This window comes from Salarias fasciatus, chromosome 12 (assembly GCF_902148845.1).
Source record: "Salarias fasciatus chromosome 12, fSalaFa1.1, whole genome shotgun sequence".
NCBI lineage: Eukaryota > Metazoa > Chordata > Actinopteri > Blenniiformes > Blenniidae > Salarias > Salarias fasciatus.
This window is the reverse complement of record NC_043756.1, coordinates 16867517-16894091: the sequence shown is the minus strand read 5'-3', so window position 1 is coordinate 16894091 and position 26575 is coordinate 16867517. Positions and strand designations below refer to the sequence as shown.

At 40.6% G+C, this 26575-nt stretch overlaps 4 protein-coding genes across 4 annotated transcripts; 1 reads left to right on the top strand and 3 right to left on the bottom strand.

Annotated features, from left to right (window-relative positions):
* Positions 1-5104: 5104 nt before the first annotated feature.
* On the bottom strand, positions 5105-7553 carry LOC115397763 (macrophage-expressed gene 1 protein-like). The gene is made up of 2 exons (XM_030104222.1): positions 7101-7553; positions 5105-6866 (listed from the first exon to the last, which is right to left on the bottom strand). The coding sequence occupies exons 1-2, from the start codon at positions 7551-7553 to the stop codon at positions 5199-5201; spliced, it is 2121 nt and encodes a 706-aa protein (XP_029960082.1). The 3' UTR covers positions 5105-5198.
* A 1810-nt stretch (positions 7554-9363) lies between these two features.
* On the bottom strand, positions 9364-12182 carry LOC115398724 (macrophage-expressed gene 1 protein-like). The gene is made up of 2 exons (XM_030105648.1): positions 11689-12182; positions 9364-11358 (listed from the first exon to the last, which is right to left on the bottom strand). Exons 1-2 carry the CDS (start codon positions 12139-12141, stop codon positions 9691-9693), a joined length of 2121 nt encoding a protein of 706 aa, XP_029961508.1. The 5' UTR covers positions 12142-12182; the 3' UTR covers positions 9364-9690.
* A 1920-nt stretch (positions 12183-14102) lies between these two features.
* On the bottom strand, positions 14103-14963 carry LOC115398728 (histone H1). The gene has a single exon (XM_030105653.1). It carries the CDS (start codon positions 14896-14898, stop codon positions 14344-14346), a length of 555 nt encoding a protein of 184 aa, XP_029961513.1. The 5' UTR covers positions 14899-14963; the 3' UTR covers positions 14103-14343.
* A 2872-nt stretch (positions 14964-17835) lies between these two features.
* tspan36 (tetraspanin 36) lies at positions 17836-24059 on the top strand. Its single transcript, XM_030105652.1, has 7 exons — positions 17836-18039; positions 21341-21532; positions 21662-21736; positions 21822-21914; positions 22267-22416; positions 23080-23163; positions 23302-24059. Exons 1-7 carry the CDS (start codon positions 17980-17982, stop codon positions 23374-23376), a joined length of 729 nt encoding a protein of 242 aa, XP_029961512.1. The 5' UTR covers positions 17836-17979; the 3' UTR covers positions 23377-24059.
* Positions 24060-26575: the final 2516 nt, after the last annotated feature.

Below are 26575 nucleotides of genomic sequence, written 5' to 3'. Positions count from 1 at the left end.
AACTTATGACCAACAGATGTTGAAATACCGACTGAAACTTGTAGTCGTTCTACCGAACGTCTGTAATCTGCAGTTACAGTAAATTTATAAGCTTAGTCTTTTGTAAGTCTTAATTTAACCTCGACTGTTACCAGCATGTGTTACACAGAATTTTGTCACTCGGAGATGGGAATCAGTTATTTCATAACATGCGCTGAGCAGTCCGCTTGTAGTCTGCCATAGAGCTCTTTGAAAAACTCGCTGTTGCACGATTTCCGGCCAACTTGCCTCTCCAGTGTTTGCTCTCTTGGGGTTTTTATTAAAAAAAGTGTTTCTCAACCACCGTCGATTTCTTCTGCTTGTTTTTGACTTTCCTGCTTCCCATTTACTGCGCACGTCATCACGTCACTACGTACGAGGGAACGCATGCACCCCACAAATATTGCCCCATTTAATCCACGATGCTGTCAAGGACTGTATATATGAGACATGGAGTGGATTATTGATTGGCGCAGACCACCTTATACAATTGGATCTGAAATAAAATGTGCTCCGAGTGAAACGGATGCACTCAGGTGTTTATATGACACATTTACAATCCGCCTCACCTTACAATCTGATTATACGGGGCCGATGTAAACGTGACCAGTGTGTGATAAAGGCTGTGACTCCAGTAAAACAAGATAATTGTTGACCATTTGGAAAGGGGGAAATGGCCTGGTGATTTACAAGTGTTATAGTGTTTAATGTTTTCTTTTGGTTTCACTTTTTTCCCAACACACGTGTTTACATTTTGTTTTATGATTCTCCAAACATCCTTATGTAGTTTCTAGATAATTACCTTGAATTTGAAATTTTAATATGCAGCCAGATTGGATTTTTTTTTTTTTTTTTTTTTGTTTGTTAAAGCAGAACTAAGTAACATTTTTACCTCAATAAATGTATTTCAGAATCCCTGTGGGGGTAAACAAAGACTTGGCTTGGTGATTCGCCGGTCCCTCCACTCCCTCCAGTGTCTGTGTCCTGAAAACAGCACTTGCAACTTTCAGAGGAGCCGACCCGACTACTACGCGAGAACAAACCTGCTTTACGGCACTCATATGGAAGTACAAGTATAAAAGCGCTTAAAACAAACATGAAACCCTCGCTAGCGTTAGCAACGCCACCCTTAGGTGCTCACGGATGGCAGAACCAAAAAGACAGAAATAAACCTTTGTCTGATGAGCGGAAAAAATGGAAACGGGAGTGGGACGCTCTCTGCATGCAGGGGCGGGGGTGGTTGATGCAGAGAACGTTTACAGTGAGCTTTCATAGGAGACCAGTAGGGGGAGCGCGACAGCAAAAGTTGCATAGTTATGCTTTAAAGCAGCACTAAGGAACTTTCAGTTTTCGTTGATTTTGGCAGCGCCAGTGGACAAAAGCGGTAGTGTTTTGCCTGAAGGAATACTACAGTTCCCATGAGGACTAGTGCGTGACGTCGTAAAATGCTGCTCCCAGTGGCATGCTGTCAGACTGAAGTCGCCTTCATTTGTTTCCAGTGGCTGTGTGAAGGACGGATAGTGATGAGGTAATGAATCTAATGGTGGCTAAACAATGTTATATCATGATGTGACACATGCCGTAAAGCAGTCCGCACATTTGGAGCTTTCTAGTGTGCAGGGTTCCTACCACCCTCCTCACAGTGGCTTAGTCCAAGTGAAAGCAATACTGACGCCCTCAGCCCGTGACAGAGGGGTCATTCAACTAGTTGTAAGTCGATATATCATCACAAAAGATATTAAAATGTTTTATTAAGGTTGAAAAGTTCCTTAGTGTCGGTTTAAATTTAAATGAGTGATTAATTTTGATACACCCCCCAACCCCCACCCCCAGGACAAGAGCCGTTTACTCAACAAGCTCTGCAACTCACCTGGATGTATAGCATCATATCAAACTTTATTCATAAAGCCTTTTTCATGTTGTGCCTGTCAAAAAAATAAAACCACAAAACTCTTTAAAAAATGAAATTCTTTTTTTGTTTCAAAAGAAGTCCTTTTGAAGAAAATGTATGGTAAAACCTTCGAATTTAAATGGCTCAGACGCCAAGGGTGTCTACCACAGCGCTGCCTGAGGGCGTAGCTATGAGCAAGCATGCCCTGAAACAGGAAGTGAGCTGTAAATACTTGCATATGGTCTGATTGGGTACAAACTTTACATGTTGCCACAAACACAAAATATGATTAGAGCCATATGATAATAATCACAATCAATCACCCAACCCCCTGCTGGAAACAGGAAGTGGTGTGCTGGAAACAGGAAGTGGTGTTCTTGAAACAGGAAGTGGTGTGCAAATGCTCGGATTGGGCTGACCGGTGACGTATAGAATTACTAGACCGCTCACTGCCCCCTGAGAGATGGCAAATCGCAGCTGACTTCCGGTAGTGGCAAAAAGCGGATTCTGAGTGGGACGCCAGCACGGTGTGTGACTTTGTGTTTCGTGATTTACCAAGGTACAGTAAACTTCTGTGTTGGAATCAAGTCACAATGCTTGAAATACATTGTGAACAGCAGCCAGGAGACCCCAGACCAGCACTAGCTGGGTTTTTCTGCAGCTGAGCAGATTCTCCTCAGGAGAGCACACCTGACCTGGTGATGGGTGACAAGGCTGTTTTTGTCATCAGAAAGTGAGTAAATGAACTAGAAATCTGTTTGAGAAGGTGAAAAGCACGGCATGATCATATCTGACACTGAAAAGTACATACGTTACTGCGTAGCACTTACCATATCTGTTATCTTATATCTGTTATTTATTTCATTATATCTGTCTTAGATCTTTATGTAAATTATATTTAATTTATATTTGTCAGTTTATATCTATTACTTAATTATATATGTCTTCATTTGTATTTAAATTATATTTAATTTATATTTAATACTTAGCTGTGTCGGTCAGTATATTCCTGTTACTTATTTAATTATATCTATCCTAATTTTACATACAAATTGCATTAAACTTTTTCTTCTATAGTTGGCTTTGTATTTTTCTATTTTTCTTTCCGCGTTGTTTTTGCTGCTGCAACCCTGCAATTTCCCCATGCAGGACAAATAAAGGACTTTCAATTCAATTCAATATGTCAGTGTGCACTTCTGTCATGTCCTGTAAATAAACTTTTCTATTTTTTGTTGCTGTTACTGTGTTTCATGCTTTCATTTTTTCCATTTCTTGTCTTCCTTTGGCTGTTTCACTCAGTCAGTTTTAATTATTCGAGAAATGAGTGTCCATTGTATTCGATGAACGTTTTCTGATTAAATTGACTTCATTTTTTTATTACACTACTTACTTTATTTTTTACATTTTACTCTGGAAAACCTCTGTGTATGTTAAGGTATTACATAAATAATGTGTGTGTTCTGACTGCAAGAATTGCTCCTCCAGAAACTTTTTATGGCGATTTTTGTGGGATGAAAAAAGCAACCATTCCAAGGTCTGTGGGTCTGAGCAGCTGTGAAAGTCCAACTGAATAATTTGAATTGGAGAAAAATTGTTTGACACACTAACTTTCTTATTTGGTATTGGTTCAAATATTTTTTTAGAGCCCATGTAGTGAAACACTAATGCTACAGAAAGAATGAAACATTTGTTATTGGCATAGTCACTGCATCAGCATTCAGCAGTCATTATTGTGTGGTGGTCTCTGTTTGTTGTAGCCTCATGTAGGCAGAACGTGTGAAGAGGCTCTGTGTTTATCATGTCAAGATATTTTCGATTCATTATTCGGTAAATAGTCTAAACATGTAATCTGATTCCATGTGAAACTTAAACTGAGATGCATAACTTGTTATTGTTACTTTATTTTAAATATTTACATAATTGTTTCAATATTTTATATATTATGAATGTCACTAAGTTATTAACATAGCGAAAATGATAATTGAAAAATGGGTTAAAAAAATCAACTAAGCTTTAATTTAATCCTTACATTTGTTCCTTGAATGTTTTTTTTTTTTTTTTTTAATTTACTGACTGTGGAAACTCGGTGGCTGCGTTACGCTTGGTTTCAATGTCGTATTTAAATGAAATACAAAATACGAAATACAGCTGTATTTCTAAACAGAGGCTCTGTGTTTGTTATCATATGAGTGTGATTGCCATAGAAACATGCTTTGTTTTTTCTTGTCTGTGAGGGCTAAACAGCGCTGTGATTGCCATGACAGCGTGCCTAGGACAGAGATTTTACTGTCTGCTAACAGTCAAAGCCTTAACATAACACATATTGTCCCATCAGTGATGACAAGCAGGCCTTGAAGTCTGTGTATTTACACTGGATCACATAGCGCTCCACAGCTTCTTGCCACTACCGGAAGTCAGCTCCGATTTGCCATGGCGCCGCTGCTGTCTGCCGAGCAGTGAGCGGTCGAGTACTATATACATCATTGGGGCTGACAATGAATGTTGCATGAGAGTACGTGTGTGATCACAGCCATGTGACATTCAGCATTGTTGGGTACAGCGCCACCTGTTGGAAACAGGAAGTGGGGTACATGTCCACCCACTTGGCCAAAACTTGGCTTGTTGTGTCATGGGCCACCTCCAATCATGATCACACCTCGTAGGCACTTTTCTTTAGGGCAGTGCTTTGCTGTTGGCGGCTGCAGGCAGGCTCAAATCACAATTTCTCTGACATTTTGGCCACTCTAACAAGGTTAAATCCTATTATCAGTTGAGTACACATCTCTTGGAATAAATATTCTTAAATATAATAATGTTACAGATGAACTGACAGCAAAATGTTTTATTTTGGCCAATTTCTTTAAAATAAATTTCAATTAAGATCACCAAAGAAACACTGCTGCTCTTTAAGGTGTATAATTGATGCTACTGACAGAGGCAAGAATTGTTTTAGTTACTGAAAGATACACTTCAAAAGGTTGTTTTACATTTTAATTTTTAATGAAATTCAGTGATATGCAGCAAAAGTGATCATTTTCAAGAATATGTGACAATGACATGTGAAAGTGCAGTATATCCATAAGAGAAATACATTTAAATTTGAACAAGCATATAGCCAAAAGCCTGTCAAGGCAAAACCTCTTACATTGCTTATGGCTGTCTATTGTCTGTTACTCACTTTTTGAAAAACACGCATGCGCCAGGCCACCCTACCTGCTCTACAGCTCCTACGAGCGCGCTTGACAGCGTTACGCAAGGCTAAAACATCGTCCATTATACCTTTAAGTTCTCAAGCTTCCTCCGTCACTGTCAGCCTCTCATTCTCACCACTTATTTCCTCATAGTCTATAGTTGTTCCAAGCCCAGACACCCTCCTCCGTCTCTTCACCAGGAATACTGCCACCACTACCACCAGCAACATCAAACCCATGACCCCAAATGCCACCCCTGTCTTTTCTCCAGCAGTCATCTCATTCACATCTGGGTTAATTTCTAATAACATTTGCTTGATTTCCTCTGGTTTGGCGAGCTTCCATGCCTTCGTCTTGCCCACTCTCACCCAGTTCATATCTCCCTCAGTCATCACCACCACTGTGTTAGTGGGCGACAGAGACATGATGGGGGATTTTGTGAATGGAGGCAGACGGACTGGGAGCAGCTGTCCACCTGTGAACAGTCCAGACTTGACACAGTAAAGGATTTCACAGCCATCACTGACTGCAGCAAGATGCTGACTGAATTGAGGGGGGCAGCGGCGTTGAAACTTTGCCAGTGGGTTGCTTGCTTGACAGCTGAAGAGGCCTCCGAACGGCACTGAGTATCTGGTGCCCATCTCAAAGTCATTGCTCACACAGATGATTTGACCGTCAGAGAGAAACTTTGAAGAAATGAAGTTTGGGGGGCAGCTTTTGGAGTTGGTGACTGGATTCGCAGCAGAGGGACTATAGATGCCTCCAAACAGATAACCGGACTTTTCTGGAGCCGTTCCATTCACAGAGCACCAGTAGGTCTCAATGCGAGCAGAACGAACATGGTTTTGGTCTGAACACCGTTTACGATAACAAGTCTTCAACCATAAAAATCCGCATGAATACGAATGCTCCACACATTCATATGCACTGTAAGACTGCTGTGTGACTTCTGATCTCAGTAAAGTTGGGAAGTAGGGTGGACGACAGGAGAAATCACCTGTATCTGGGTTCTTCTGGGCCAGACTATCACAAAGTGGGCCTGCATTCGCACTGATTTTAGAACACTGTTGGTACACTCCACCAAAACTGAGGTTTGCAGCAGGGCCCTCACAGGAATGATCATCAACATTGGCCTGGAAGTTGAAGTTTTGGGACATAATGTCTACACAGCCAGGACGGGTGTTGATCTTGTAGTAGCGCTCTATGGCCTGACTCACTGTGAGAGACACTTTCCTCACTGTCGGCTGTGGCAGATCAGGAAAAGTGTTGGTGTTTATGAAGTAGTGGAGGGGTAAACCTGAGCGATCGATAGCTACCAAGTTATTTCTAGTACTCTCCTGCCACTTCTGCAGAGTGATGCCAGGGTAGAAAGGTGTGCCGCCTCCGTGGCTTTGAATTAGGGAGTACTGAATATTTGACTGATAGGTTTGAAGCGATGAACTCTGTTGGGTATTTTGACTGCTTATGTCAAATTTGACTTTGTCAAAGAAGTTTAGGCCTGCCTGAGCTTTGATGGTGGAACTTTGAGACAAGCTGTCCGATACGTATGAAGCAGTAAGGTAGTCTTCCTCCATCAGAAGAGCCCCAGCGTCGACACTGGTGATAACATGAGTACCAAAGTCCACGACCAGTTTCTCGGAGAGGTAGTCTGCATACTTTGTCTGGTTGTTTTCAACAGCATCTGCAATTTCTTTGGCTTGTTGAGCAAAGCGAACGTCCAGAGTGAAGTCTGGGTACGCCTTCACTGTGTAGATGAAGTTCCGAACCTTTGGAAAGAAAAAGAAATACAATATTATATAAATGTTTTCTTTGGCAGTGTTAATTTTTCAACATTCATACGAAGCTATTTTAATTGCTTTTTTTAATGACTATTTTTAGGCATATTCGATGCGGTTCATGGCAATGTTATTTTGTTCATATTTATTTTTCAAATGGTATATTTAAAATTGTGTTTACATTCAAATAAAAATAAGATGAAATCCAAATCCAAAAAAACATACCTGCACCCTGGTTGTAGATGAAGAGTCTTTGACCTGATGAGTTTTCATTCGTGTGTGCTCCGTTGAAAATTTTCCATTCAGCACATGGTAGAAGGACACTTCTACATTTATGGAGCTTGAAGTTGAGCTCCTCTGATCCAGGAATGAGGTGATGACCTCTGAGCTTGTCTCCACACCAGTCTCCTTCTGGGGGATGACAAACACTTCGTCTGGGATGAGGTAGTACCCGTCCTCGGTGGTCTGGCACTGGAAGTAGCTGAGGTTCATGACTCGACCCATGTCCATGTTGCGGAGGTTGTCCCAGCCACCACCGGGCAGCACCCCCAGTGCTGTGATGGAGAAGTTGGTTGAAGCACGACACTCTCTGAGCCAGTTTGTTGGTCGGCTCACAGGAACTGAGGAGCATTGGAAACAAAGCAGAGCGAGAAGCAAGAGAGTTGCTGGCAGCTGCATGGTGGCTGTGTCTGAAAAGAAAGTAAGAAGAAATACACAGGATGTTGCCCTCCTTCTTCTTTTATGCAGTTTCACATCTCATAAACATGTTGTAAAATAATCACCACAGGTGATTGCTGGTTTGCAGGTGTGCCCTTGTTGCTGCCCCAGATTAGATTTAACCAACTGTGAGTAAACTTTTTTCAATGTCATCAAGTAAGTTGTTTAAAATAAATTAACGTGTAATTGGAAATTCAATAAATGTTACTGCTTCAACTGCTTTACATCTGCTGTTATATTAGGAGCCATTATGCTATACTACCTGGAAACATTAACAACCATGTTTTCTGTTAAATCAAGTGATTTCAATTTGAAGTTTCTCAGTACACAGAAAATGTCATTCATAAGTATGAGGACGTCATTGTATCTCATACAAATGACAATTAGAAACAAAGCATTTTCATAATGATTACATTGAAAACATTTTATTTTTTTCACAGAGAGATAGATATCATTCCTGAGCCAACCGCCAAAAACATCCTATCACATGAAATACTTGCAATTAAAAAGGTGAAACTTGGTGCGCCCATAAAGGTACACTTCAGTTGAAAAAGAGAAAGAAATGGAACATCCATTTCATTGACAGTCATATGTTATTGGTATGTTTGTGCAAGACCAAAGAGAACAATAAGAACAGATATGAAAACTAGATATATTCATAAAAAAGGGAGTGACTGTGCTTATCTAAGTGAAGTGTCACAAATGTGCATCATGGGAAAGTCTTGGACATTTCTGGGTCACTAAATACTACTCGATGTTTAACTTCCCTCTTCATTTCACCTTAAAAAACCCATGTGAAAGTTAACAGCAGATGACTGTTTGTGTGATGGAAATTCTGATCTAAGTTATATTTCACATGTTTATTTTTAAAAAAGGCAAATTGTCTGTTGATTCTACATAAATTTATGGAGCATCGTTGATATAATGTGTCAGTGAACTCACACTAAACAGGAGTGAGACTGGGTGCTTTTTTTCCCATGAGACAGTGTGTGATAAAGGCTGTGACTCCAGGAAAACAAGATAATTATTGACCAATTGGAAAGGGGGAAATGCCCAGGTGATTTACAAGTGCTATATACAGTTTTTTTTCTTTTGGTTTCACTTTTTTTCCCCCACACACTTTATGTTTTGATTTTGTTTTGTGACTCTCCAGGCATTCCTTTGTTGTTTCTATGTAAATAGCTTGAATTTGACATTTTAATATGCAGCTACATTGGATCTTTTTGTCAAATTAAAATGAGTGATTGTTTTTTGACCATTTTTTGAAGTGGTGTGCTGGAAACAGGTAGATTTGTTCGTGAAACAGGAAGTGGTATGCAAATGCTCCGATTGAGCTGACACTGGATTGTTGCATGACAGCCCGTATGTGATCAAAGCCACGTGACCTGTTGGAAACAGGAAGTGGGGTGCATGTGCACCCACTTGGCCAAAACTTGGCTTGTTGTGTCAAGGGCCACCTCCAATCATGATCACACCTCGTAGGCACTTTATCTTTAGGGTGGCACTTTGCTGTCGGCGGCTGCAGGCAGACAAATCACAATTTCTCTGAAATTGCCTACTTGATTAAGTTATTGGTCACTGGCAGCAGGAAAATGTAATTTGAGATGCATGTTTTGATCACTCCAACAAGGTTAAATCCTTTCATCAGTTGAGTACACGTCTCTTGGAATAAATATTCTTAAATGTAATAATGTTACTGATGAACTGACAGCAAAATGTTTTATTTTGGCCAATTTCTTCAAAATAGATTTCATTAAGGATCACAAAAGAAAGTTGCTCTGTATCTGTATGGCAGTCAGACAGTGACTGCAGGTGTGAAATGGATGCTACTGACAGAAGCAAGAACTGTTTTTGTTGCTGAGAGATACTTTTCACACGGTTGTTTGACATTTTAATTTTTAATGAAATTCAGTGATATGCAGCAAAAGTGATAATTTTCTAAAATATGTTACAATGACATGTGAAAGTGCAGTATATCCATAAGAGAAACACATTTAAATTTGAACAAGCATATAGCCAAAAGCCTGTCAAGGCAAAACCTCTTACATTGCATATGGTTGTCTCTTTTCTCAGTGCATATTAATGCTCTTTTAAGTTCTCAAGCTTCCTCCGTCACTGTCAGCCTCTCGTTCTCACCACTTATTTCCTCATAGTCTATAGTTGTCCCAAGCCCAGACACCCTCCTCCGTCTCTTCACCAGGAATACTGCCACCACTACCACCAGCAACATCAAACCCATGACCCCAAATGCCACCCCTGTCTTTTCTCCAGCAGTCATCTCATTCACATCTGGGTTAAGTTCTAATACCATTTGCTTGATTTCCTCTGGTTTGGCGAGCTTCCATGCCTTCGTCTTGCCCACTCTCACCCAGTTCATATCTCCCTCAGTCATCACCACCACTGTGTTAGTGGGCGACAGAGACATGATGGGAGATTTTGTAAATGGAGGCAGACGGACTGGGAGCAGCTGTCCACCTGTGAACAGTCCAGACTTGACACAGTAAAGGATTTCACAGCCATCACTGACTGTAGCAAGATGCTGACTGAATTGAGGGGGGCAGCGGCGTTGAAACTTTGCCAGTGGGTTGCTTGCTTGACAGCTGAAGAGGCCTCCGAACGGCACTGAGTATCTGGTGCCCATCTCAAAGTCATTGCTCACACAGATGATTTGACCGTCAGAGAGAAACTTTAAAGGAATGAAGTTTGGGGGGCAGCTTTTGGAGTTGGTGACTGGGTTTGCAGCAGAGGGACTATAGATGCCTCCAAACAGATAACCAGAGTTTTCTGGGGCCGTTCCATTCACAGAGCACCAGTAGGTCTCAATGCGAGCAGAACGAACATGGTTTTGGTCTGAACACCGTTTACGATAACAAGTCTTCAACCATAAAAATCCGCATGAATACGAATGCTCCACACATTCATATGCACTGTAAGACTGCTGCGTGACTTCTGATCTCAGTAAAGTTGGGAAGTAGGGTGGACGACAGGAGAAATCACCTGTATCTGGGTTTTTCTGGGCCAGACTATCACAAAGTGGGCCTGCATTCGCACTGATTTTAGAACACTGTTGGTACACTCCACCAAAACTGAGGTTCGCAGCAGGGCCCTCACAGGAATGATCATCAACATTGGCCTGGAAGTTGAAGTTTTGGGACGTAACGTCTACACAACCAGGACGAGTGTTGATCTTGTAGTAGCGCTCTATGGCCTGACTCACTTTGAGAGACACTTTCCTCAATGTCGGCTGTGGCAGATCAGGAAAAGTGTTGGTGTTTATGAAGTAGTGGAGGGGTAAACCTGAGCGATCAATAGCTACCAAGTTATTTCTCGTACTCTCCTGCCACTTCTGCAGAGTGATGCCAGGGTAGAAAGGCGTGCCGCCTCCGTGGCTTTGGACCAGGGAGTACTGAATGTTTGACTGATAGGTTTGAAGCGATGAACTCTGTTGGGTATTTTGACTGCTTATGTCAAATTTGACTTTGTCAAAGAAGTTTAGGCCTGCCTGAGCTTTGATGGTGGAACTTTGAGACAAGCTGTCCGATACGTATGAAGCAGTAAGGTAGTCCTCCTCCATCAGAAGAGCCCCGGCGTCGACACTGGTGATAACATGAGTACCGAAGTCCACGATCATTCTCTCTGAGAGGTAGTTTGCATACTTTGTCTGGTTGTTTTCAACAGCATCAGCAATTTGTTTGGCCTGTTGAGCAAAGCGAACGTCCAGAGTGAAGTCTGGGTACGCCTTCACTGTGTAGATGAAGTTTCGAACCTTTGGAAAGAAAACGAAATATAATTTCAAATAAATGTTTTCTTTGGGAGTATTGTTTTAATAACATTCAAACAAAACTATTTCAATTTTTTTTCAAGTGACTACGTCAGAATCTGTGGAAGGAAGTTACAATCTCTCTCATACCAGTTCTAATAATTACATGAGAAGATCAAGCTTTTTTTTTTACATCTACTCAGCAACTGTTTTCAAGCATATTTGAAGCAGTTCATGGCAGAGTTATACTGCTCATATTTGAGAATATTTATCAAATGGTTGCATTATTTTAAAAATTATTTATTAAGAATATGAAATGAAATTACAAAAACATACCTGCACCCTGGTTGTAGATGAAGAGTCTTTGACCTGATGAGTTTTCATTCTTGTGTGCTCCATTGAAAATTTTCCATTCAGCACACTGAAGAAGGACACATCTGCATTTATGGAGCTTGAAGTTGAGCTCTTCTGCTCCAGGAATGAGGTGATGACCTCGGAGCTTGTCTCCACACCAGTCTCCTTCTGGGGGATGACAAACACTTCGTCTGGGATGAGGTAGTACCCGTCCTCGGTGGTCTGGCACTGGAAGTAGCTGAGGTTCATGACTCGACCCATGTCCATGTTGCGGAGGTTGTCCCAGCCACCACCGGGCAGCACCCCCAGTGCTGTGATGGAGAGGTTGGTGGAAGCACGACACTCTCTGAGCCAGTTTGTTGGTCGGCTCACAGGAACTGAGGAGCATTGGAAACAAAGCAGAGCGAGAAGCAGGAGAGTTGCTGGCAGCTTCATGATGGCTGTGTCTGAAAAGACGGCTAATGCAGACGACTATAGTGTTCAAATACACAGCCTATTTCCCTCCTCCTCCTTGGGTGCAGTTTCACTTATGAAAAACAGGAACATGTTATTAAAGCAGTCACCACAGGGTAATGCAGGTTTGCATGTGCGCACTTTTTGTTCCTCAGGATAAGATTTAACCAACCCCGTGACTAAACTTTTCTTTACAATCTCAGAGACTTTAAAATAAAATATCATATAGTTTGAAATTAAATAAACCGTTCGGCTTGAACTGATTTACATCTACTGCTATGGGAGTCATTAAGCTTTAATCTATTACCTGGAAACACAGATAACCATGTTTCCTGTCAATTCAAGTGATTTAGATTTGAAGCTTCTCAGCATACTGAAAATGCCATTCACACTTTGCAAAAGTCATTGTATCTCATCCAAATGGTTATAAAGAAATTATTTTATTTGATGATTCCTCTTCAAAAACATTATTTTTTATTTACAGAGCAATTTCATTCCTTAGCCAACCACCAAAAACACTCTGTCACATGAAATGCTTGCAGGTGAAAAGGAGAAACTTGGTGGGCCCCTCAAACCCCCTAAAAAATAGTGCACTTCAGTTCAAAAGGAGAAACTGGAACATCCGCTTTATTTCCAGTCATGTGTTATCGGTTTGTTTGCTCTCAATAAATGGGAACAACAAAAACAGATATGAAAACAAGATATTTTGAAAAAAGGAAGTCGCTGTGCTCTCATGGGTGAAGTGTCACAAATGTGCATCATGGGAAAGTCCTTGACATTTATGGTTCTCTAAACACACTCGATGTTCAGCTTCACCTCAGAAAACCAGTGTAAAAGGTAATGGCAGATAAACCTTTTTTGTGATGGAAATTGCCATTTAAGTTACATATCAGACATTTATTTAAAAAAAAAAAAAAAAAACAACGGGTAAATATTTGTTTTGATTTTATTTCAGTATATCATCATTTATGATAAAATGTGTCTGTGGGTCACATGACTGGGGGTGTCACATGATTTACAAGCTCTGGATGCAGCGTTTTCTTTTGCTTTTACTTTTTTCCCATGCAAGTTGTATTTTTTTTCTCTTAGCATCTCTGTGTGCTTTTCATGTAAATATCTTTAATTTTGAATTTGATGAATTAATGTACAACCACATTGAATATTTTTCTCAGATTGAGATGAGTGTTGTGAACTTTTGTACATAAGTAATTTATTTTACACTTAATTTTAAATTTCATTTGCTAATAAATTCACTTTAGTCGGAATTCTCTTTCTTCTGAAAGAAAAGAGCTGGGATTTTCATGAACAGACGGTCAGCCCTTCCCTCCTGTTTGTTGTCGAATGCAACCACCAGATGGAGACATGCATCTGTGCAGGTTCTGAAAACTGCAGCTGCAGGAGGCGCTTCATGAAACACTGTGGTTTGAGATAAGGGGAGCCCCAACGACCCCCGGGTGACACACCCAGGGCTCCCTGCAGACGGTGGAGGCCTTTTGACCATCAGAGTCTCACTCACATTCTGCAAAACAATCTTCAACAGACATACTGTTTTCATGGAATAACATTTGTGAGTAAATTCCATATTTTGCCAAGGAAAGAGGCTACATGGGGTCTGCGTGTCGTGGTTGCTGTGCGTAAAGGTGCGTAAAAGCACACATCCAATATTTGCAGTATACTCCTGAATAACATTTAAAAAAATATATGTATAATTTTTGAGAGATCACAAGAAATAGTAGCAACATAGTTAAATGACCTTTGGATGCCAGTTTAATACTAGTGAGTCTTTTTTTTTTTCAATTAGTCCTGACAGCAAAAGAACCAAGACAAACTACAACAGTTTTTCTAAATATAGTTTTCTTATTTCAATGTAGTTCAAGGCCGATTTAGTCTTAAAAGTGCATTGAAAAGCATTACTGTAGTTGAAAGTACCACACCTCATGCTGTGTGATTTTAAAAGGTTTTTATTTTCTCAAACAACTGCAGTTTAGTCCAAAACAGACAAGGTCAGAATTCAAAAAGAAAGGAAATGAGTGTAAAAACAGCAAGTTCGGTGTTTCCAGCCAGAGAAAGTCTAAAATAGCTAAAGCACACCCAGAGTCTGGTGTTGGATGCAGGTAAGTCCAAACAGAGTCAAAGGCCAGCAGGAAAATTTTGGACCACCTTTAGTGTCCAGTGGCGAAGTTCTCACTTCTTGGGAGCAGCCTTGGCCTTGGCCTTCTTTGGTGCCTTTGCCTTCTTGGAGGTCTTTGCCTTCTTGACGGCCTTGACCTTCTTGGGAGCTTTCGGCTTCTTGGCGGCTTTCTTTGCCTTTTTGGGAGACGTTGCCTTCTTTTTCTTGGATGCCTTCTTGGGTGACTTCTTGCCGGCTTTCTTGGGTGATTTCTTGGCGCCTGCCTTCTTCGCCACCTTTTTGGCTGGAGCCTTCTTTTTCACCACCTTCTTCTTTTTGGGCGCGGGAGGCGCTTTGTTGATCTTGAAGGTGCCCTTGCTCCTGGCGAGGGCCTTCTTGGCCAGCAAGCGCTTGATGGCGGTGGCGAGTCTGACTTTGTTCTTGACCACATCGTAGCCTCCGGCACTCAGAACCTTCTTCAGGCCTGCCAGGGAGATGCCGGCGCTTTCGTTGGACGCAGCCACAGCCTTCAGGACCAGGGATGAAACCGTGGGGCCCTTGGGCGTCTTTGGTTTCTTGGGCGATGGAGCCGCAGAGGTGGACGGAATAACAATCACAGGAGCAGACATTTTGATATCTCTTTCAGCCGCCGAGGAGTGGTGAGGGTCAGAGTGATATCTCTGTTGACCCGCTAGAAGTTCAAGCTTTATCAAGCCTCAATGAGAACCATGTAGACTCAGCCCCGCCTCCACCGCGCGCTTCTGCTCATCTTCTCCGACTTGATAGTTTGTGTTTTCTCAAGTTCAGTTATTCCATTAAATTCCCAAGTAAACTTATGCCTATCCATATAAGAAGCACCTGAATGAACTCAGCAGAATCTCAGATGTTTATTTGTCTGCTTTTTATCAAGAAAAGTATTGAATTTTGTCTAGTTCATTAAGTTATTGCACACTGACAGCAGGAAAATGCAATTTGAGATGTAAGTTTTGACAGCTCCAACCACGTTAAATCTTTTAATCAGCTGAGTACATATCTCTTTGAATAAATATTCTTAAATGTAATGATGTTATTGATGAGCTGACGGCAAAATTTGTTTCATTTTGGCCAGTTTCTTCAAAATAAATGTAATTAAAGATCACCAAAGAAACACAGTTGCTCTCTATCTGTATGGCAGTCAGAGAGTGACTGCAGGCGTGAAATGGATTCTACTGACAGAAGCAAGAACTGTTTTTGTTACTGAAAGATACATTTCACAAGGTTGTTTAACGCTTCAATTTTTAATGAAATTGACTGTTGTATAGGGAATTCGCAGTATATTTCTGTTGTGTCTGAAGGGAGATGGATCTCATCCAAAAAATGAATTATCTTTGTGCAAGGAGGCGCAGTCAAAGAAACTGTTTGTTTTTTCTTTTTTTCCCTCCATTTTTTTTGACAGCATTATTCAGTCATGATTGCATTTCTATGGACATGTGCTTTTATCATTCATTCAAGAATCAGTCTGTGGTTTTATGGCCTTATTATCTGGTTTACAAAGCATAATGATTCCATGAAAGTCTTTACTGTCATTATGGGCCTTTAACATGATGTTTTTGTGAATGTACATATATTATTTTAAGCTAATGTGAAAAAAAATCAAGAACTTTTTGCTGCCTAATCAGTTCAGTATTCTTCTGTAGAGCATGAAATGCTTCAAAGTTCAAAATCGAAAAACTAAAAACGTGAACTTCAGGATGATTTCTTCCAAAATCCCAACATGATTCATTTTGCACGTTTGTGAACAAACTGCAAGTGGCATACAATACAGTTTTTTTTTTTTTTTTTTTTTTTATGGAAATGTTGTAATTTTATTGATTCACAAAAGACAATAAAAGAATCGGGATTGTTTAATATGTTCAGTATTTGTGTATTTATGTGTCCTTCCTTCTGTTATGCAGCCCTCACATTGTGGAAAAAAAGGTACAATAAAAATGTACTTTCAATCTTAAACTTGGACAATTACTCTGTTGTTTTGAAAATGTTAATAAAGTTTACAGCCGAGTGAACCACTGACACCAAACAACTGTGCCCTGTCTTTAAGTTTGTGTGTATGTGTATGTGTATATGTGTGCGTGCGTGCATGAAGGTGAAGATTGTCGGTTCTGCCATCTGTCGCATGCTGATAGCGCCTCATTCAGCTCCATGCAAATATTCGGATGCACAATATTACAGCAGACCTTTCTCTTCTCTTCCCACAGTATCAGAGTTAAACAGCTTCACATTGCGAAGTGAAAGAGATGTTTGTATGAGGCCCACGCACATGAAATACAATCCCGATTCCAAAGAAGGTTGACATGGCTTGTAGTTAAGGAAAGGAGGCACAAATGTGCTACTCTGACAAAAGATTCTCTGGAAAACTAGAAAAATACTGGCTTACTTTGAATTTCATCGAAACAATTTGAGACAGGAGCAGCCTAAAAAGGAAGTGGTCGTAAAGGAGAGCAGGACCGATTTTCAATTAGTTTAGCCACAGGGCATTAAATTTCATTTAGATAGGTGGTATTTTTCCTTTCTAAATCAATCAGTGGAGGCCTATTCATCTTGATAAATAATCTTAACATATAAAAAACATTTTTGGGGCTTAAAGATCTCTCCACCTGTAAGAATCTGAAATGACACAGAGATTCTGCTTTACTGACAGTCAGTATTAGATGGTGGCGATCTTTAGGCCTGAACAGAACACGCTTATTCAAGAACCGTCATTCAAACATGTATTCTATCAAAGTTCTTTGTCTGTGGGCACGGTTCAGCATCTGTGTGTGTATGTGTGTGTCTGTGTGTTGTCAAGAAGTTAAAACAGGTGTGTCTCCCTCACCACGTGCTCGCCTGCTCATACAGGTCAGTTATTGACAGCATTCTGACCTACTTCTGCACCACGTGGTTCTCCAGCAGCACACAGGACCTGCACGGGGTGGTGAGGAGGGCAGGGTGCATTAATATCTATTCTTAATATCTATCGGTGAAGAATAATCACAACTGTAAGAAGCTTTTGATGTAGAAAGTCAGGTACTTCTTGCATAAAGTCAACAACTAATGTTATGTTTTGTCTCTATATATTGATATTCCCATATTAGATCATATTTCAGTACTTTCACACAACCATGCTTAAAATAAAGTTACCTATAATTCTGAAATGTATAGATTCTTTTCAGGAAATATTAATTTTAGACCACATTTTGAAGTTTTATTTCAGATGTCATGTATTTTGCTCCATAAAAAAAGCAAACCTTATGTTTCAATCTTTTAATAATTTACAAAGTATTCTTTAATGTAAAAACAAACAAACAAACAAACAAACAAACAAAAAACCCTATAAGTCTCGGATTCACTTCTAACGTGTTTAGTGCGTGTGACGAGCCAGCATAATGGCCGCGCTGTCTGCTTTCGAATGGATTCTTGCTTCCTCATGGTGAGTCTGGTGTGTGATGTGCCGGAGCCTCCCAGCAGGGGGTTGAGCTCTGACTGCAGGACCTGTTCTGTAGCATAGCTCTCCTCCTCCTCCTCCTCCTCCCCCTCCTCCTCTGAGCATGTGACCAGGTGATCACAGTCACTGCAGTCAGTCAGACACGGCGGAGGAAACTTGTGACTGGAAACAAAAGGGCAGCAGGGATTAAAATCCGGTCTGCAGAGACCCCTCGGTCCTCCTCTCAGTGTCCTCCTCTCCAGCAGACGACATGGACTGCGGAATCGCCACGTCCAAGTCCATCCTCCTCTTCCTCAGCCTGGTGTTTTGGGTGAGTGTCGCTTTTTTCTGGCGTGTTTCTCCACCTGCAGAGATAGATCCATTACTCTGCCATGTAGGGCGCAGGAACTGGACACCAAAGCTGCTTTTGGTTCTGTGTTTTTCCCAGAAGTTATTGATTATTATTTTATTGTTGTGAGCTGTAGATCGTTGAAGATTTGTATCCTATAAATCTGTGTCGAGGCTTGATCAACACCCTGCCTCTGTTTCAGACTAGTTTCACCACACATCACTTCCTCCAGCCTGTTTTAAACATATAGTTTGCTGTTAAACCGAACTATTATTGCTCAATAATATGAACCTATTTCTCCTAAATGAAGCGATGACTCGCCCCGTTTTCAGTCTGCCTGAACCCTGACTGACTTCCAAAGGTCAGATCAGGTCTTGTATCAAAAGGAACTTTGTATTTATGCCTTGCTGGAGTTTATAGATTAACTCATTATGTTTGTCATTTGCTCTCCTGTGAGTCTTATCTGAGTCATTTTTATTAGTTGCATGTCTGTGGCCTGTCTCTGTAATTAGATTACTGTGTGACTGAACTGACCTGGGTGTTTGCAAGCTGAACCATGGCTACCCATTTTGATTTTCTTTTTCGGAGTAGCCACTTCCGATTTTCTTACTTCCTTGTTCTTAGCATTCCTCACAGAGCCTTTCACATTTAGTGTAACCTGTGACATTTTCAGGTCTCAGACTCATGAGACTGCGGTGAAGAGATTGTGTCAAAGGTTTAAGTTTTCTTCTCCCACTTTAAAGATATGTCGTCATTTTCCACTTGCTTATCTTTAAGCCAGTTCCTCCCATAAACCTGCTTTTTATAGTTGCAAATGGGCTAAGAGTCAAACCATCTGTCTTCTTGTATAAACCACAAACCAACATGTCGTGTGTGAGGATATTTTCATCGTTTATGTTTTTGATTAGTTATTTTGACCAAAAAAAGTCCAAGCACAAATTCTGTATCCATACAAACTGTATCTATACAACAGGATTTTTGATTTTCTTAGCTTAGTAGATGCATACACATTGTCGGGACTTCCCCAGATTTCACCACTCTCTTTCTGATTTTGCTGGTTTCATCATTTCTGGATTCTTTCTCAATGAACTTGCGAAAGTAACTGAAAGTTTAAGAAGAATGAAGGATCTATATGCTTTTTTTTTTTTTTTTTTTATACCAAGATGTGGTTCTTGGATTCATCAGTACCTCATGATTCCTGTGGTTTCAGAAAAGTGTCAATACAATTATCAAACTACCCTTTACAAACTTTCCATCTGAATTAACTGTTCCCTGAGGTGAGACCATTTATCTGTATTTCTTCTAAACGTGCCGTTTTTATTTGGGAGCTTTTGATCAAAGTCACAATAAATGACTTAGTTCATAAGATTCCGTGGTGCAGTCCCAGTCCTCCAGGGAAGCCCCCCTCAGCAATCCCCATGGGACCCAGAACGCCGGCCCTGAGAGGTTTCTCACATTCCAGAGAGGTGGCGCCGCGTGTGGACCATATACGTTATATAAGCCTCTTTGTGCTGCTTCTTGCACAAGATCAGAGTTTCTAGAAAGATTAAGGGGTGAGCAGAGGGGTTTTCAAGTGAAAACCCCACAGGGATCTCGTGACTGTGGAGTGATTATAAGAGAAGCAAGTCATGAGGCTGGGCTGCGGGACGAAGAATTGTCAGGCCGCACAACACATGCGTGCCCCCACATTCACACAGTGGGGAATGCAGTGATTCACATTTTACAGAGGAAGCGATGACTCGATCGTGTAACCCAGCACAAAGGGGAACTCCGATTTTTTTGTTTCCAGTATTTTCAGTAGAACTGTCACACAAAGAGAAAAAAGAACTTCACAATTTGTTAGTCCTTGGAGATCGAGCAAAAATAAATATTGATTTGATCATAAAGTGAACGGAGGTGCATGGCTGCTCTGTCTGTGTATGATTCATATTCATTTCTTCATACTCAATCATAAAGCTAATTGCCTTACACTAACATAAAGTAACTCTCATGGACATCAGGTCTTTGTGTGTTATGTCAGTGTGTCTATATTTGAATTCTCACACACACTCGTGTTTAATAACCCGTGTTTTAATGTGATTAATAGTTGAAGTTAAATTTTTCTGACCGTTATCACATGGTTTGAAGTTTATGTTTGACTTTTGCCTGATGAAGTTTGTTATTTTTCTTTAGAAAAGACAGCAAATAGATAAATAAACTATGTGCGCAGAGCAGATTAATCTGCGTGCAGTCCTGTGATTGCTGATCTCACTTCATGGAGCATGATTTTCAGGAGTCATGATGAGGGTGTGATTTCATGCCTCTGCTACAGCAGACAACATCATGACCATCAGCAACCTGAAAAGCTGGTTCCTGTCACATGGCATCACATCTGATCGGACACAAAAAAAACCAACCTTGTTTGTGCTCTCTTCAGACATTTTGAACTCTCGGCCTTGTTCTGCCTTCAGATCAGATGGATCTGTGGCCGATTCTGTCTTTCACATCGTGTAACAGCAGGTTTTCCTGGAAGAGTAGCTCTCAAACAGAATGGGTTTGTGCTGCCGCATTATACTCATGATCTCCCCCAAACAATGTGACTGACCCATATTTGGTGTAGGTTTTCCTCCAGTAGATGGTAGATAGATGTTTGCACTGTCACAATCTCAGCTGCTGTGCAATCAGAAAGTCGGGTGCGGCCAAGTAACAGTCCGAATCTGATGACGGTGCCATACCATCGGGTTCAAAGTTGCACAATAAACACTGTAATAAAACCATGTCACCTGTATTTATAACAGCAGCTTTTTTTTATTGCTGTCAAAGCAAAAATCCTAAAGTGAGTCCTTCAATCATATCTTTGGAATATTTTCGAGCCTCTTGCTTACAGTTCAGTAAACTGGCCCACATGGCGGCGAAGCAGCTTGTGTTCTCCACTCACAGCAGGAGCTCCTGCTTCTTGTTTGCCTCTTTGTTGTGCGACTGTTCTCTAAAAACATGAATTTGAAGTTCCTCAGTGACACTAAGTCACTTGTAGGTAGGAATGTGAGTGTGTGTCTGTCTGAGGTTGTCCTGCGATGGACTGCCGACCTCTTCCTGTTTTTGCTCACAGATCCTAATACGGATGAAGAGGTGTAGAAAATCAGATAGAGACCGTACTATCTGATCTTCAGTAAACACCCAGATGAGACTGATCCAGTCCTGGGATCATAGCAGTAGCAACTTTTTTCGAAGAAAAAAATTTACTTCAGTAAAGTTATGTTGTTAAGACGCCATGTTTTTCTGTCTCTGTTCCTGTTGTCCTCAGGCTGCAGGCGCAGCGCTGGCCTATGTTGGCGCCTATGTGATCAAGAGCTATGGCAGCTTTGAGAACTTCATCCAGGACAAGTACACGCTGGTCCCGGCGGCCATCATCATCGGCATCAGCGTGGTGATGTTCATCATTGGTCTGGTGGGATGCTGCTCCACAATCCGCGAGTCCAAGCTGGGCCTCAGCTTTGTAAGTGTGTCTGCGTGTGTGTCAGAGTGACAAAGATTTGCTTTATCTACAATACTGTTTCCTTATTGTGTCATCTATATTCCTCATTTTTGTTGATCTTTGTGTTACGTTTCACTCTCTTCTCTCCAGTTCTTTTGTATCATCATGGTGATCTTCGCGGCTGAGGTGACTGCTTTGGTATTCAACTTCATCTACCAGAACAGGGTGAGTCACACTGACAGGACTTTAATCCACATTTCATCACGCATTCCAAACATGCTAGAAGCAAATCTGTTCACTCTCTGTCCAGTTGGGCCAAGGCATTGACCGCTCGATGAATGACGTCTTCAATAAGTATGGAGATGGAGAGGCAACTGCAGCTGTGGACATCCTGCAGGCTGAGGTTGGTGTCGTGTTCAGCTTTATATAAATAGTTTTTTGTTTTTTTTTTGTTCTCCTCAGCCTCTGCTGCTTTGGTTTCAGATCCTCTGCTTCATTGAGAATATATACAGTAATATACATTAGATTTACTGCTCTGTGGCAAAGGTATAGTGAAGACACAGAGGTATCATCTGAATGTAATAACAGATTGACTGCAGGTACAAGAAATCTTCAGATCTTATACACCACACATGCACTGAAAACATAATATTTAAAACACTCCAAAACTGTCAAACATTCTCAAACTCTCACACATTATAAAGCATTCTTTCCAATCACTGTCTATTTTCCGGCTCCTCTTGTCACCTCCTCAGCTGAAGTGTTGCGGCGTCAGCAACTACACCAGCTGGACCAACACCTCCTGGTTCAGACAGCACAACAACACAGTTCCTCTGTCCTGCTGTAAGGAGAAAAACTCCACGTGCACAGGAAGCCTCAGCCAGCCGGACCTGCTCTATCAGGAGGTAAATCAGAAAGGCACGGTTACACGATAATGCGCTTAACATGCTTGTCTTCGAAGATCGCATTGTGGAACATTTAAGTAATGGTGGCAAACAAAAATCCAAAAAATGTGCATGATATCAGGCATATATACAGACAGTAACAGTATATCCATCTCTTGGTTTCCTGTTCTTTGACTTGATGCAGTGTTTAATCCACATGTTGTGGTAATTCACATTAACATGACACTGAGTTATATTTAAGTGACAGTCAAAGAAGCTAAATTCTGATCACCTGTTTCCTCTTTCAGTGAGATCACTATTAAAGAAAATTTATTTCTGGATGAATAACTCATACTCAATAAGCAGCAGCAGTTTTTCAGTAGAGATCTGATCATTGGATCAAACACCCAGTCAGGGTTTAGTCTCTTTACTTTATATTTTCGACTCCAGATTGGTTACTTCCGCATATAAAACACAGTGTCAGTGAGTGAGCACTCGGTTAAATGTTATGCAGCAACGGGTTTTTATTTGGTCATGTATTTAACATAACGCTCAGCATTGCTGTGTTGACTGTGCCAATGTTGTTCGCCAAGATCATCAAAACTGCTGAAGTAGAAAAAATACGCTACACACAATTTTGTACCAAGAAAGTGAAATTACATTCACTATTCAATTGTATTTTAGGGTTGTGAGGTCAGTCTGGTGAGATTCCTGCATGATGTGCTGCGTTACGCCATGCTGGTCGTTCTCGGCTTTGCCATCATCAAGGTAAGATGGTCACACACAGCTCAGCTGGTGACTGAGACTTATGTTTATATTGTAATCATTTGTGCATATAACAAAAACTGCCTGGAAAATGACATTTAAAGTTTTTTTTTTTTTTTATGTTTGTGTTCTCTGTTGCAGTTCTTCGGGATGCTGAGCGTGTGTGTGATCACCTGCAGGAGTGACAGGACGGGATACGAGCCTCTATATGCCTGAACCACTTCTTTCTCACCTGCTGGGTTTGCTGATTGTATTATAAAGAAACCTCCAATCATTGTACCTATCAAAGATTCATTCACAAAATCAGGGAAGACTTTGGCTTTATCTATTGGAGATCATACCGGGTGTTTCTTCAGTCAAATCAACATAAATCACCTTAGATTCAATAAACCACTTTGAGAAATAGACACAGCCTTCAAATTTTCATTTCTATTTAATTATCCGTCAGAAGATAATTTTATGACAGACATGTATGTTAATGCAAAATGTTGTTCCTATGAGGTTGTTCTGGAGTGACACTTTCAGAATAATTGATTACTAATGGATCACCTTTTGGATTTCGGATCGCGCTGAGCTGGAGTCTTATTTTGTTCTTTTCTATTGTAGACTGTGAAGAGCTGACAAGATATGAAAAAAGAGAAAAGATCACAGTGAACGGCTCACAGCTGCACCGTGTCTTACAGTGGACATTATACAGTGAAATCTACTTAATGAAATAATTCCACACTGCTTTTTTTTTTTTTTTTTGAATAGAAACACAACCATTTAACACCACATTTAGGGTTGCAATATTTATATCCAACTGTAATTTTATGGTCAGTTAAACTGTGCTGAGCTGTAGTTTGACATTTTGTCTTGTTTATTATATTTCTAAATTAAAAGTGAAATTTTCACAATTATTTTGGGTTTGTTATTGTTTTGACACATTTCTTGAGTTTTATCAAGTTTTTATATTCTTTAATTCAAATTAATAACCCTTGAACATCCTCTCAAAGTAAAAAGCGATGGATAAATGTTTTCCTTGACTTCAAAAACAGGACTACAAAAGCCTTAAGGTGGACACTTAACACCACAGCTGGACATTTGATTGAGATACAAACTACACTCACTCTCTTTAAATGTTACAAGTCTATTCCCAAAATTTCTGCTCTAAACCAATAGAAATTTTAAATAAAGTTAAATAATTTCATTGGATTGGTAAGAAGCAAGGACTTAAGTGTTCTTACAGAAACGGCTATACTCCGAAATAGCTTCCTAAGTTATTTTCACAAAGCAGACAACTTTTTCACAGTGTCCATCCCAAATAACGTGACCCCCGGTGGTTATCTCTCGCCCCCTGCTGCTGATAAGGAGGCCTCCAGTGTGCTACATACAGTAGATAGGATTATTTATCTTACATAAGCTGTGTCACTGTTCAGAAAGATAAACAAAAATACAAGCTCCTGCCTGGGGGGTCACAAAATAATCAATTGTTGCAGGACACAAAGGGAAAAGGTGTAATATACTGATGAAGCAGTCTCACTTAAAGCAGTACTCTCATTTAAAGTGACACTACCCTTTTACTCCTTTTTTATATGAAGAAATTCAAAGTATATATTTATTACCTGCATTTTTTTTGTTATTTTAGGTCTCAATCTCCCCACTAAACTGTCTTATGTACGAAGTTGCACCTGTAACATTTATTTATTTTTTTTTTGTAGGTAGCTGCGGTAACAAAGAAAATCCACTACGTGGTGCTGTAGAACAGAGTTTAGTGGTTTTGCTGCAGACACTCACAGAAAATAAAGAACATTAATATTTCGTCTTTCCTCTTTTTAAAGTGATCAACAAATTGCTTGATTCTCAGTCCATTTCTAAAACACACGTTTTCAACAGAAATGTACACAGTGGTGTAGAATGTGTGAATGCGTGAGAAGGGAAAAATGTAATGGACTTGATCACCAGTTGTTGTAATGGGTTGGAATAGCAGTTAGCACTCTCACCACACAGAGAGGCGATCCCTGGTGCGAGTCCAGGCCTGAAGGCTTTCTGTGTGGTGTTTGCATGACCTCCAGACCACCATGACCCTAAATTGGATTAGAAGTGTAGATGATGGATTGTTTTTGTGAAGATTAAACAGATCAATACCAAATAATCTTCATCTTGGCAAAATTGTCACATCACTGGTAACTTGTATCGAAGCTTTCCTTCAGTGTTTGTGTGTCCTTGGTGTCTGCTAGCGAATCCCCCCCCCCCCCGTCCCAGTCTGCATCCCTCTCATATCTGTTGCCTGCATATCTTATTCAGTGCACATCCTCGCCGCCCCGGGCCGCGCTGACATTTAGACAGGCCGCTCTTTTGCAGGGAGAGCTGTTGGCACACATGCCGTCAGATAACCTTGTCATCTCGCAGACCTGCTTTTCTCCCCCTTGTTGCTCAAACTGTCTTTTTTTCCCCACCACGTCTCTTTTCCACTGACATGGGAGTTCAGTCTTGTGCGTTTTTGTCACTTCCTCGCTCACCTTTTCTCAACTGTCACACACTGACATGTATGTGTGACTCTCATTTAAGGAGCCAGTGCATGTCTATCTTCCACCCTCCCCTCCTCTCCCCTCTATTTTTTTCCCTACATGCCCTTTAAACATCTTTCTCTGTTTTGTGTTGTCAGATTTTGAGCAAAGAAATTAGACCGTACAGGAGAGGCAGCTCTTCAAAGAGTTTTATTTAGTGTTTAAAAGAAAAACATAAGCAAGTTAAAGAATTCCAACACAACAGATAAAAGAATAAATGGAAATATTTCAGCCCTATGGAGTTAAACAGAAACACCTGTTCCTACATATCCCACAATGCAACTGTATTTTCTGAGATTAGCTGTTTCCCCCCTCAAACCAGCACGTCTTTAAAACTTGAGTTTTGTGAGATATACTGCACCTGTATTTGGAAAAAAAAAAAAGTTAAATATGTGGCGCCCTCTAGTGTCAATAGTGGTTACGACAGAAACAGTAGGCAGTTGACTAAGGATTAGAAGTCTTTCTTTCTTCTAATAAAATGTAAGGCATGGAATCAAAATAAAGTGATAAATGTGGCATCACTCCTCAAGAATAGGCAAATAGATTTTAGTGTGTTGACTTAAAAAAACAGGAAATAAGCACTGCTACTCTCACCACAGCACTGAAGAAGTAACACGTGTTTGACTGAGTGGGTTGCTTCCCCGAAACTTGATGATACAGTTGAATATTTTCAGCCTACTGTGCGTCTTCTGGTCAGTCATCCAAAAAAAAAAAAAAATCCTGGTATGCCTTTTACAAGTAATACCAAATAGGGAAGTGTAGGTGGACTCTCGTTCTGTTGGATTGATATTACTTGAAGCAGTTGCCTTTTACTTAATGACAAAAAAAAAGGAAAAGAAATGACTAATAATTATAAAAATAATTAT